The sequence below is a fragment of the Petaurus breviceps genome, unplaced genomic scaffold, assembly GCF_028583685.1.
Source record: "Petaurus breviceps papuanus isolate PSGF00001 unplaced genomic scaffold, PetGlider_PUasm1.0 313, whole genome shotgun sequence".
In the NCBI taxonomy this organism is placed as follows: Eukaryota; Metazoa; Chordata; class Mammalia; order Diprotodontia; family Petauridae; genus Petaurus; species Petaurus breviceps.
This window is the reverse complement of record NW_027186073.1, coordinates 218,834-233,034: the sequence shown is the minus strand read 5'-3', so window position 1 is coordinate 233,034 and position 14,201 is coordinate 218,834. Positions and strand designations below refer to the sequence as shown.

At 36.7% G+C, this 14,201-nt stretch overlaps 1 protein-coding gene across 1 annotated transcript; it reads right to left on the bottom strand.

Annotated features, from left to right (window-relative positions):
- Nucleotides 1–12,293: 12,293 nt before the first annotated feature.
- LOC138167809 (olfactory receptor 6C2-like) lies at nt 12,294–14,098 on the bottom strand. The gene has a single exon (XM_069096771.1). It carries the CDS (start codon nt 13,690–13,692, stop codon nt 12,613–12,615), a length of 1,080 nt encoding a protein of 359 aa, XP_068952872.1. The 5' UTR covers nt 13,693–14,098; the 3' UTR covers nt 12,294–12,612.
- Nucleotides 14,099–14,201: the final 103 nt, after the last annotated feature.

The window sequence follows — 14,201 nt, the reverse complement described above, 5'->3', positions numbered from 1 at the left end:
GTGGGTGGTGCAGTGGATAGAACACTGGACTTGGAGGCAGGAAGACAAATCTAGCCTCAGACACTTGCTTGACACTTACTAGCTATGTGACACTGGGGAAGTTACTTAATCCCAATCGCCTCACCAAAGAATAAAGGGTGTCATGCTCTAGAAATTATTATACATCTGCTGGCACATTCCAATATCTCTGTCATTGACTGCCTCTTCTTATTAAATATTTGGAGCTGTATTTCTCTGAAAAGGAGAAAGAGAGTAAAGACAACATCATGGATCATTATTTCTCTGTATGAGAAAATGAAGTGAGAGGAAGTATTCTTATCACTGATGCAGATAGATGTCCATTTGAGATTGTTGATTAAAAAGACAGATCTCTTTTCTATTTTATAGAATTTAGATAGCACTTATATCTGATTTCAAATGGAAATAGGATTTCTTTGACCCACATTAGCAAATCAAAACCATGCTGTCTGAACCCTCTCAGAACCTAGCCCTTGTTATGTTACCTAGGAGCAAAGTATCAATAAGACCCTCTTACAAAAGGCTTTTCTTGGATAAGTGACTCTAGGTTTTGAACTCCTCTGAGGGCATATTCACATGATGTGTTTTCCTCCTTATTTACAGATCATTAAGGCTTTCCCATTAATGTTTCGAAGCTGAAGGAAGGAGGAAAGAAGTAGTGTCAGGGAGAAAGCAGAAAGGACCAGCAAAATTCTGTTTCCATAGTCCCAAAGCCCTCTGGAGTGGATTGTTTTGCTAAATAGCCCTCAGACCATGTTTTTACCACCTACTCTGTTGGAGTGATTTACTGTTTGCTCCTATGCTGGTGGGTTGTCCTTAGCTCTATTAAAGAATGTGTGCATATCTCTGATTCTCACTTTTTACTAACCCAACATACCAATATTTCTGAAAGCCTGAAAGCATTCCTACTGAATGCATAATAATAAAATGCATCTAACTCTCTATTTCCAAAATAATGCGCTTCCTACCCAGAATTCTGTGGTTCATTGAATCTGTGGTTTCTGTTTTGTGGGGTTTGGGTTGGGGTTTTTTGTTTTTTGTTGTTTTTTTTTAACTTTTTTCCAACTGGGTGTCTCTATCTCACCAAGGCTGAAATTACAGCCACCACTCATGAATCCTATTCCAGGACTGATCAACATGTAAGCTTTGACTCTGCTCTATTTCTGACCAAGAGAAGTTCGACCTACTGTATTTCCATTTTGTTTTGGTTTATTTCTCCTCAGGCAGCCTTCCTTGCTCATCATGGCAGATTATGCCAGACTTGGTGAGGACATACAATTGACTTTAGCCTCACTTTAGCTCAAAACTCATGATCCCCAAGCAGTCCACTAGCCTCAGCCTTCCCCAGAAGCAGGGATCATAGGCAGGTACCATCATACCTGGCATACTGTGATGTGTTGACACTTTAATTGCTAGGTAGATTTTTATTAGATTGTGTTTCTCTGCAACTTCAATACATTCCACCTACTAGAATAAATACTACCGTGTTTCCCCGATAATAAGACCTATCCCGAAAATAAGCCCTCCCCTTACTGTGTAAGATTCCTCTAAAATAAGCCCTCCTCCGAAAATAAGCCCTATTGAGATTGCTACTGTAGTGAAGGTGATCCCCTGCGCTACACGCTACATTACGGTACCCTCTGTATGCACCGTCCCCCCCCTCCCCAAGTGAAATGCACGCCGCGCTCCGAGCTGCATCCAATCAGAGCTGCAGCAGTGAGCGCGTCATCCTGTTCTTCCCCAGTGATTTGCTTGCTGGCGCCATTGAGAGCAGTGCCGTGGAGGAGAGCTGAGGCAGGACAACATAAACCCTCCCCTGAAAATAAGCCCTCTGGTGTTTTTCTTTCCAAAAAAAAATAATAAGACAGTGTCTTATTATCGGGGAAACACAGTAATAGCTATCTCCTCTTTACTACAACTTTCCTTATTCTATACTATGATAGAGAACCATACATAAAAGTATGGTTCAAATTCACCAAGGAAACAAAGACTATGAAAACATGCAAATAACAATAAAGGACATTTACATAGGCTCATAAGGCACGTTCCATAAAGTATCTCCTTTAACAAATTTCTTTGCCTTCTGTTTCAGAGCAGAGAAAGTTATTGTGGTGGTTTGTTAGTTCGAAGGTTTTGGATGTTTGGTGGCAAAACTCAGAATTCTCCTTTTCATAAAGAGTGTTGATGGACTGCAGGAAGGGGAAGAGCCAAGTTAATGAAGAGGGTTTACGCTTCTGGACAGTAAAGACAGCTTGTTCTTTTACTTTTGTTTCTTTAATAAAGTATCAGATAAAAACCATTCATGTGTCCCTTTGCTAGGTGACAGCAATAGTCAAGTATCCCCTTCTTCTAGTGAGGGCAACTCTTTGCTGATGCCACTTCTACTGGTTAGTCTATCTGTCCAAGTGATTTTTAAAGTCAGATAGCAGGCAATCCAGTACTCTGCTTGGGGAAGAAACAAATCTAGCTGCTTCTCAAAAATTACTAGTTGATTAAATTTGGAACTATTCAAATAATTACAAACACTTGCATATATCCATATATAATCATTTTTTGTTTGTATTGCATGTTCCCCCCATATGCTGAAAATAAGCTCCTCTCAGAAGATCTCAATTAGTTAAGAGAATGCATTGTACTTGATCATTTTAAAACATTTCCCACAAAGAGCCCTTGAGAGCATTTTCCTTGAGATTGGAGAAAGAATGATATTATCTCTCCCACATGTGCTTAATTTATATTATTCAGTGTTTTCAGACAATATCACAGGTCAGGGACACTGACCTGAGTATGTGGAATCTATAATTACTGGAGGGAGCAGGTACTAGAGGCTCAGCTTCGGAATGCCTAACCAATAAAAACTTATGGACTGACTATACGTCATCTCCTTTCTACAATTCCTATCCTCAGGAAAACAAGGGCCCTCTTTTTTCCCAGCCCTACCTTCCTTAGTCAGTACCCCACACTCCACAATTTTCTTCTGCTCCATCAAAATTCCCCTTCCCTCAATGTCCTGATACCTGTGCATGGCATTTGAAATCATTTCTGTGCCTTCCAGTGCTGTGATAATCCTCTCAGGAGTATTTGCATTTTAAGTGAAGAACTTTCTGAACTCTCCAATCCTATACATCCAGCTGCTCCAATAACACACTTCAAATATGAGATATTTGCACCTCAACCTCAACATGCCCAAACCTGAACTCAACACTGATCCCCAATAAACCTGCTCCTCCTTCTCTCAATGACACCCTGAGCCTTATTGCAGAACTTCAAAATAATTTCTGACTCCTCCTTCTCTTCCACTTCCTCCACCCCAAGTCAATTATTTGCTCAATCCTGTTGATTCTATCCAGATGACCTTTCCTGTATCCATTCCCTTCTTATTATTTACTTCCTGATTAAGGATTTTTAATCTTTAATCTTTTGCAACATATACCCGTCTGACAATTTGGTGAAGCCTATGGAATATTTATTAGAATTATGTCTTAAAATGACTAAAGATGATGCTTACTTTCAACTAAAAAACAAAGTTGGAATTTTTCCCACCCAAGTTCACAGATGCCCAGATGTCTCTTGGATCCCAGATCAAGTACCTTTTCTCTAGAAGAATCCTTACCACTTTTGCCTGGACTATTGAAATAACCCACTAACTGATTTCCTTGTCCCAAGTATCTCCCCCTCAATATTCATCCTTCTATCCATCATATAAATAAATTATTAAATGTATTAAATAAATAAATAAATCTCTCTAGTGCAGTGTTTACCATGTCATTTTATTTCTCAAAAACTTTCAGTGTCTTACTATTTCCTACAGCACCAACTACAAATTCCTTGGACTGGCATCGAAGATCTTCCACAATTTGGGATCAGCCTGTTTTTTCAAACTTACTTCACATATGTTCCCTTCATACTTTCTAGGTTCCAGCTAATCTAGACATCTACCCATTTCCCAAACTTAGGGAGAAACTGACCATCTCCTTTCATTCACAAAAGCCAACTACCACTTCATGGCTTCACTCAAGTGTCCTCTCACCTCTTATTTCCCTACAGGACTTTCTTAGAATTTCTTCTTTGTCTCCAATATACTCTATCATCATCATCATCATCATATATATATATATATACACACATATATATATATGGCAGAGGTTTTTAATCTAGGCCATACATGTAGTTATGTGCTTTTTTAAATTTGGATAAGGGTCTCAATGTGATTGGTTTCCTTAGTCATCCTGTGTATTTTATTTTGTTCATTTAAAAACATAATTCTGAGAAGGGATTCATGGACTTCACCAGACTTCTAAAGGAATCCATGTGGTTAAAAAATATAGTCTAAGCATGCCTTTTTTATGATATAATACATATATTATATGTATTATATATAATATGATATAATACATATGTTATATGTATTATATACAATATGATATAATACATATGGTATATATATTATATGTAATATGATATAATACATATATATACATAATGTAAGCACCTTGTGAGCAAGGATTATCTTTTTCTAATCTTTTCGAATTCAGTTCCTAAATGCAGAGTAATTCACACAATATAGGCCCTTAATAAATGTTTGTTTAATTGACTTTAGGAAGAGTGTATCATGAGCCTGGAGAAGTTGGGGAATCAAAGATATGTATACTTCATAGAAGACCATGTTGTCCCCATACACAAAAGTGGGCCCCCACAAAGCCACTCTTATCCAAGAGGAAAATTTGAAGATCAGGTGACCAGGAGATATAGCATATTTCATATGTGTTGATTACCCTTAATGCAAAATCTGGTCATTTTCTAAGTTTGGAATTTGGGTCGGGGGGAGAGAGAGAGTTCAAATAACATGTATTCTATAATCCCAGGCCCTAAAAGAGAAAACACGCTATGACAAATCATTTTCATACTTACTTTTCTGACTTCATTTTGTCAGTGGTCACTTTACCTTTCTGGTGAGATTCAAAGCTTAGATACATCATGTTAGTGTAGAAGTGCATGTGCACTCTTGAGAAAACGTTGTCTCATGCACCCACCCCCTCACTCTCACAACCAAATGTAGGCTTTGCCACAGCTCTACCATATTTTCAGATATCCAAGAATCCTGAGTCAACTTGCTCTCCCACCTTCCAGCTTTAAAATGATGTCTAATCAAGGAGCCAATCCAATTTAAAAGCAGGACATGTTTCCATTTGCTCTACATAGCAAAAAGGAAAACATGGAGACTGTAAACATTAGGAAAAAGCAAGACCTGCCTTTGTTTGCATCAGAGAGAAGATATGTATAATCTGGGAAAGGAGATAAGTTTCCCTCTAAATGAAACCATAAGAACCAATGATTTCTGTTTTATTTGTTCAATCTACAAAGGGTGCAAGGGGATGAACTAGGTGAATAAATAAAATATGTCCTCAGGGATCCTAGTTCTTAAATCCCTAATGAAAACCCTATGTAAATAACTTTGTCAACAGACCTTGAAGAGGCAGCTGGGGGATCCTTCATTGCCTGCACAGTCAGGAAGGTACAATCAAAGAATTAACCACATTGTGCAACTGTGACAAGTAAATGTCTGCTACCTGATTACTCCTTCCCATATTACCAAAGGAATTCTTATTCTGAAGTCTAGGAGAAGCAGTTGAGTATTCCCCAGAGGTGGCCAGGTTTGAAAGCCAGCCTTTCTTTCACTTTAGATATCTAGAGGAAGCTGGGATGAAGCACTGAATTAGAAAGGATTAGGAATGCTAGGTCAGGGGTTGGGAACCTAGAGCCTTGAGGTCACATGTGACCCTGGGTGATGTCTTTGAAGGAGTCCCAGTTTAATAGAACAAATCCTTTACTAAGGGGATTTGCTCTGTGAGGTTTCCATTCAGTCACAGGGCCACACTTGAGGACCTAGAGGGTCACATGCAGCCTTGAAGTCACAGGTTCCCCATCCCTACCCAGGGCATAAAACTAAAGACCTTAGGAACACATGTGGTACTTTCATAACTATGACCATATAAAAGCAGTGACTTCCTACCAAAACAGACAAATAAGAAGGGAAAACAACTCATGAATTGAATTTATCTACAAAGTAATGAATGTGATTTGTATTTCTGAAAATCAGCAAAATTAGCACTTTTGGCTAGGGATGGGTAACATGTGGCTCGGTGGATCGGTGGATAAAGTGCTGGTCCTGGAGGAAGATCTATGTTCCAGTACCACCCAACATTTCTCAGCTGTGTGACCAGTTACTTGACTACTGCTTGCCTCAGTTTACCCATCTATAAAATGAGGATAATATTAGAACCTATAGTTTTTGTGAGGTTCAAATGAGATAAAAATTGTAAAGTGCTTACCAAAGTGCTTGGCATATAATAACCACTACATAAATGTTAGTTATTATTTTCTCGTATGTGTTTAATAAATGTTGAATTAAATGGAGTATACCTAATATATATGTATATATGTGTGAATATATATATGTGTGTGTATATATATACACAAGTATTTATATTTATATTTTCCTGGGGTCTTTAAAAATAGGAGGGTTTTTTTCCTCCCATTTTTTATTGAAGGATTCCAGAAAAACATTATATTTGTAAACATACACATATTTGTGTGTACAAATATATGCAAATATATGGGCAAGTTTTTCTTCTCTCCATTTTAATAACACAATCAAATATATTCTACATGTACATATACATATCAAATCAGATACTATAAGAGTAGCAGAAAAAATAAGAAGAATGCAGAAGTAAGGCTCAATAATTTGTTGGAGACTCTATCCAAGAAGAGAGCCAACAATAAAATCTATAGCTTCAGATATGTATATACAAATGTGTAAAGTGGGGGTGAAATAATCAAGGTTAAGTAGACTACATGTGTGTATATATACATATATGTAGATATGTATGTATGTATACTATAGCTCAATTCAAGAGTTCCCCGTTCAAGGAGAAAATATTGCAAGTATCCAGGAAGAAATAAATCAAGTATCTTGGAGCCAAAGTCAGTATGATACAAAAAAAGAATAAATGAAGGTGGTTGAATGGAGGGAAATACAGTTAGCAATGGTAATTGAGAAAATATTTGAAGTATCTTTCTCTCATGAAGGCTTCATTTCTCAAAGATATAGAGAACTTATTTAAATTTATAAAAAACCATGGCCATAACCCAAGTGATAAATGATACAAAAGATATGATCATTTTTAGATGAAATTATCAGAGTTATCAATAGTCATATGAAAAAATACTCTCACTATTGATTAGAGAAATGAAAATTAAAACTATTCTGAGGTACTACCTCCTACCTATTAGATTGACTAATAGGACAGAAAAGGTAAATAACAAATGTTGGAGGGGATGTGAGAAAAAAAATGAAACATTAATACACTGTTGATGGAGTTGTGAACTGATTCAACCATTTTGTAGACTAATTTGGAATTATGCCCAAAGGGCTATTAAACCATGATTTAGTAATAAACCTTTGATTTAGTAATGCCACTACTAGGTCTGTATCCCAAAAGAGATTAAAAAAAAAAAGGAAAAGTACCTACATGTACAAAAATATTTACAGCAGTTCTTTTCTGGGGGCAATGAATTAGAAATTGAAGGGATACCCATCAGTTGGGGAATAGCTCAATAAGTTGTGGTATGTAATTATGATAGAGTAATATTGTAGTATAAGAAATGATGAGGAGCATAATGCAAAGCGAAATGTACTGTGCAGAAGGTAACACCAATATTGTAAGATTATCAGCTGTGAATGACTTGGCTAGAATAGCTAATAAAATCCAATAAAATCTTAGAAACTCTGAAGGACTTATGATGAAAAATGCTTTTCATCACCAGAGAAAGAACTGATAGTGTCTGAATACAAATTGAAGCATCCTTTTTTTTACTTTATTTTTCTTGAGGATTTTTCTTGTCTTTATTTTCTTTCACAACATGACTATAACAGAAATGTTTTGCATGACTACACATGTATAAACTATGTAGAATTGCTTGCCTTTTTGATGAGATGGGGTGGGGAGGGAGGAAGGGAGAGAATTTAGAGCTCAAAGTTTTAAAAATGAATGTTTAAAATTGTTTTTACATGCAACTGAGGAAAAATAAAATGTTAAAAAGGATAAGGTTACAAAGCAAAAAATAAATAAAAAGAGACTTTGAGGGACAGGGTGGAGAAAGACAGCTTCCAAGGTCTTTAGCGCCTTAGCCCCCTGTCAGCAAGCAGATTGTCCAGACTGTTCCTAAATGAATATAACACTGACAAAAGACTTAAAAAGACACTTCTCCAAATGCTTTTTCCACATGGAGGTGCTCACCTAGAACAGGTTTAATCTTTTGAGGGGAGAGGTGTTCTTCAAAAGGCACAATGTTCTTCTTCCACTGACACAGAAGGTTTAGGGGAGAACAGCTGGGCCTTGTTTTCAAAATTCAGATTAACTAATTTGGGTCTATTTCCTTCATTCTAAGGAGACCTTTCCTTTCATTCAGGAAACATGGAATTTAACATGCTAGGTAGGCTGAGATTGTACTCCATGATAAGAGAAGGATGGGAGCTGCCTAGGGAAAATCTTTACCTATATCAAAACAGCAGGAGCAGAATTTTGAGGTGTTGAGCAAAGAACAGGGACAGACATAGATGTTTCTCAGGAAACACCAGCAAACTTATGTGACTTGGAAGATTCAAAGTTCAATTTTACTATCTAGAGAGATTCAGGGGTAATCTTTGGGAGCTCAGCAGGCACAGCTGGGCCAAATGCCAGTGATTCCAAGAGCAAAGATGGGCTTATGAAAGAAATTATGAGAAGTTGACTTCTAAGGTCATGCAGAAACCATGACTGACTTTTTACTTTGTTGTTGCTGATGTTGTTTGGTTGTATCTGACTCTCTGTGACCTTGTGTGGCATTTTCTTGTCAAGATACTGGAGTGATTTGCCATTTCTTCTCCAACTCATTTAACCAAGGATATCCATTACCACCTAGAGAACAAGGCTCATGATGGTCCCGATAAGGGCAATTAGGAGGTGGGGTATGGTGTACTTTCAATGTCACCACCAGGTAACAAAAAGGACCAATTTAACCAGTAAAGGGCAGGTTGGAAAGAATTATATCAAAGACTAGATATGCAGTAGGCCAGAGAACCGCAGAACACAGGCCAGATGGACATTGGTCACAGTAGGGCTAGGGCCTGGGATCAAGTCACAGTCACAATGGAATTATTTCCTAACAACAAAGAGCAGAATTAGGCAAGAGATTGGAAAACTAGGTGAACAAACTAGGTTAGAAAGTAAATGTAAATCCTAAAAGAGAGAGACCTTTCCTGACATTCTTTTTTCTTAAGCATGTGTACAGAGTCAGTATATTGGGACCCTTTAAATCCCATTCTACAAGCAAGTTTTTGAAATGTTAGCCTCATCTCTCTTACAATTCAATCCAAGAAGAAAATGAGGAACCTATTTAGTTGATTAATTAGGCAGTAAATGTAAGGAACATAGGAATGGGAAGTAGGAAACATGAGTGAGGGACTGGGACAAGGAAATGGCAAAATAAAAGACAGAATCCAGACAAGAAATCAGCATAACAGATCAAGTTTCAGCAGCACAAGGGCAAACTTATACAGTACTAGAGGGGCTGGAAGAATTCTACAATCTTAAAATTCACTACAATTTATGACTATCTCAACTAGGAGCTTGTTGTGTATGTCTTGCAGGAAATAAGAACTAATCTCAGACTGCAACTGTAATCAAGCTTAGGAGGCTAGAATAGAATATTTATGCCTAGTGGTTCTGCCTATAAGAAAAGGAGTTATGAGGTTAAGATGACTAGATTGTATATAACTGATTTGAGGCCCAGGGGAGGCAGAGAAACCTGTGATTTCATCAGTGTAGGACTGATGTAAGACTGGTAAGTAAGATGTCTCCATATTGACTGAGAAACCCACAAATTAAAATTAGCTATGTTTTCTTGTATTTTGGTTAAATATTTCTCACTTATATTTAATATGGTTCAGGCAACATTTGGGAGAGGTCATGAGTTTGACACCTCTAGTAAAGGGGATTCCTCTTGGAGAAACTTCCTCCATTAAATTAGAAATGTGAGTTTAAAAAAAAGGCAACTCTAGGGGTGGCTAGGTGGCACAGTGAGTAAAGCACCGACCCCAGAGTCAGGAGGACCCAAGTTCGGTTCTGGCCTCAGACACTTAACACTCACACAAAAAAAACTAGCTGTGTAAACTTGGGCAAGTTACATAACCCAAAGTGTCCTCCAAAAGGCAAAATAAAAAGCAACTCCTTCTCCAAAGAACAATATCAAATGGTCACACTTAAGAGGGAATTTAAAAATCAAATAAGAGAAACAGAGAAAAATAGGGAAAAAATAAAAGCAATCCAATAAAAGTAAGAAAAGAAAGTTAAACAATTGGAAAAAGAGACACAAAATCTTGAAGAAGAAAATAGCTCCTTGAAAACTTTAATTGGGCAAGAGAAATCAAGAGATGTTATAAGACACCAAAGATATAATAAAAATAGAAAAAATAGAAGAGGATCTGAAACATCTCATTAGAAAAATGACTGGTGTTAGACTACCTGAAAGTTATGATAAAAAAAAATAATCTGAATACAGTGTCAAAAGAAATCTTTAAGAAAAATTGCACACAAGTTCCAGAAAAAGAAGGTAAAGCAGAAATAGAAAAAAATCCAAAATTCACAATCTGAAAGAGATCCCAGGAGGAAAACTTGTAGGAATGTCATAGCCAAGTTTCAAAACTCCTAGAAAATATCACAAGCAACAAGAAAAAATAGTTTAAATACTGTGGAAAGGCATTTGGGATTTCACAATACTTAACAGTTTCCACTCTAAAAGACCATAAGTTTTGGAGCATTATGAAAGAGCTGGGTTTGCATCCACAAATAACTTACCCATTATCCTGAATGAAAATAAAAATGAGCATTTGACGAACTGAAAGACTTTCAGGTATTTGTAACAAAAAGACCAGAAATGAATAGAAAATTTGATATAAAAGATCCATAAGGAAAATCTATAAGGAAAACATAAAAGACTAATTATAAGGCATTCATTAAGGTCACACTGTTTACATACACATACACACACATGCACACACACACAAAAAAAATGTTATCAGTATTCTTAAAACCGTCATCATTACCAAGGTAGTTTAAAAGAAAGGTTGGGGCTGAATTTTGCATGATGGGGTAATTTAAAATACAAAAATGGGTAGGAGAAGGTAAAAGAGAGCAATTATGTTACAAAAATGGGAAGTTATGAAGAATGTTACAAAAAAAGGAAGAACCAATACAGAGGAAGCAGGTGAGGGTGAAGGACTTGTAATGTTAGAACCTTACATATGGGTTGAAGAGGAAATCATGGGCACATCTGTAAGGGCATAGAAGTCTTATGAACAGGTTGGGGGATGGATTTTAGGGGGATGTGTATACTGGGATTTGAGAGGGTGGGGAGGGACTTTTGAAGGGGTGGGTACTATGGAGAGTGGAAGAGGGGAAATAAAGTAACAAGGATAGGGTAAAAAGAGAGGTTTAGAAAGAAAACAGTGAGTAAAAGTAAGATAGAGGGAAATTCACAGTGATTGTAACTTTGAATGTGCATTGCATATTGATAGCAGCTCTCACTGTGTTGGCAAAGAACTGGAAAACACAAGGATCCCCATCAACTGGGGAATGAGTGAACAAACTATGTCGTATGGTTGTTATGAAATACTACAAGGGTCATAGAAAGGCATGGAAAGACTTGAAGAAAGTGGTGAAGAGCATAGTGAGCAGAACCAAGAGAACATTGTATATAGTAACAGTGAAATTACGTTGGTACTGGCTTTGAGTAATTTTGACTCTCATAAATATACAATTTAAAAATAAAAATTTAAAACTCATAAATACACAATTTAAAAATAAAAAAAATACATTGGAAATGACTGAGTAATTTTGACTCTCATAAATACATAATTTAAAAATAAAAATTTAAAACCCATAAATACACAATTTAAAAATAAAGAACATGTGAAGAAAAATGTTATCTGCATCTAGAGGAAAAACTGATAAATAGCAGTCTATATAGAATAATCACATCTATCTATGTGCATATATGTATGTATGTATATATATATGTATTTATACTTATATCTAATGGTAGTTATCTCTAAGGTGGGATGGGAAGAAAGGAAGAAAAGGAGAAAAGAAATTTATGTGGTAATTTTATTATATATTTAAAGGAATAGTAACTTGTACTTGTATAGCCAATAGATCTGCAATATAATGTACAATTATATTTTTATTATACTATGTTGTGAAAATGTTGTCTTATTCCATAAGCTAAAAATAAAGTGATTTTTAATTAGCAATTTACAGCATTATAGAGTTGCCTAAAGCCCTGAAAGGTTAATTTACTTCCATACCTCTACATCTAGACAAGACTAGAGCCTAGGGATTCCTGACTCCAGGACTAGTCCTCTATCCTGGATGCCACACTGTATATCTAAAACAATTAGGAAAGGAAAAAGAAAGCATTAAACTAAGGACAGATGATTAAAGGTTACTCATGTTTTCCTGGACCTTTTGACATATCAATCTCAGTAGCCTCTTAGTGCTTTAAGAAGAATGTAATCCGTTTCACTGAATCCTTAAAAGCTTGTATTACTTGCTTATTCCTCAAACTATATATAAAAGGGTTTACACTGGGGATCATAGAAACTGTGAGCATGGAGAGCACCTTATTAAAAGCCACTCCATCATTAGTTGACAGTTTAAGATATTGGAAAATGCAACTTCCATAAGTCATAGAGACAACAATGATGTGGGAGGAACAGGTGGAAAAGGCCTTTTTCCTTTGCTGTGCTGATGGGAATCTCAGAATTGTCTTGATGATGTATCCATAGGACAGAAGCACTAACAGCAAGGGGATAATGAGTATAAACACAGCACAAAAGAGAACCGTCATTTCTATCAGTTTTGTGTCTGAGCACACAATCTCCAGCAGGGGAAACACATCACAGCCAAAATGGTCAATGACATTAGAGTCACAGAATTCCAACTGGAGGGCCAGGCTAAGTGGTGGGAGGATTATCATCAGCGCAGTCAGCCAACAACCCAAAAGAAACTGGTTACAGATTCTGTTGTTCATGATGCTTGTGTAATGCAACGGTTTGCAGATGGCCACATAGCGGTCATAGGACATGATGGCCAAAAGGAAAAAGTCCGTTGCCCCAAAAAAGACGACAAAAAACATTTGGGTGAAGCAAGCATTGCGAGAAATGGTATTGTCCCCAGTTGACATGCTGTAGAGGTATCTAGGAATGTAAGTATTTATGATTGACAATTCTAAGAAGGAAAGATTTCGAAGGAAAAAATACATGGGAGTCTTAAGGTGGGGATCCATCAAGGTGAGGGTAATGATAGTGAGATTACCAATTACACTTAGCATACAGGTGAGAAACAGAAAAATGAAAATCAGGATCTGCAGCTGGGGGTCATCTGTCAGTCCTCGTAGAATGAATAATGTTATCTTTGTGTGGTTTTGCATCTCTGACTTATGACGTCTGGTTGACCTGTATGTAGTAGAAATTGAAACAGGACTAGAGAGTGACAAATTAGTAAAGTGAGTAAAGAAGAAAAAGGAAGCTAGTGGCTCATAAATAGTTTTTAATAATCCCAATATTGGCATTGCTCTTCAGAGTTCTGTACCAGGATAAAGGCAAGGTTCTTTTGTTTTCCAGAGTCACACAATCTCAGTACTGGAAGGATGCCTTGAGTTTTTCTATTTGAAGGCACAACTGAACAGGAATTCATACTGGAGTGTCTGACATTTGTTTATTTACCCTTCTCTTCAATGGTGAGAATCCAATGACTTCCTAAAGCAGCACAGTCCACTGCCTATCACTTACAGCAATCCAGAAGTAGAAAGCCCATCCTTCTATCCATTGCTTAGAGGTTCTCCAAAGTGGCCTGCTTCTTCAATTATTCTGTTCCTTTTTCCTGGAAGGTAAAGTAGGACTTGTTCCAGCTGTAATAGAAGAGATTGTTATTTAGATATAAGTTGAACTACATGGCCTCTGATTTCCCTTCCTACCAAGAGTGAGTCAATTGTTAAAATTTTCAGTGTTTTTTTTATTTACATCTTTATTTATTTACATCTCAGAAATATGCAAATACTAGAAATCAGGCCTTGATTTA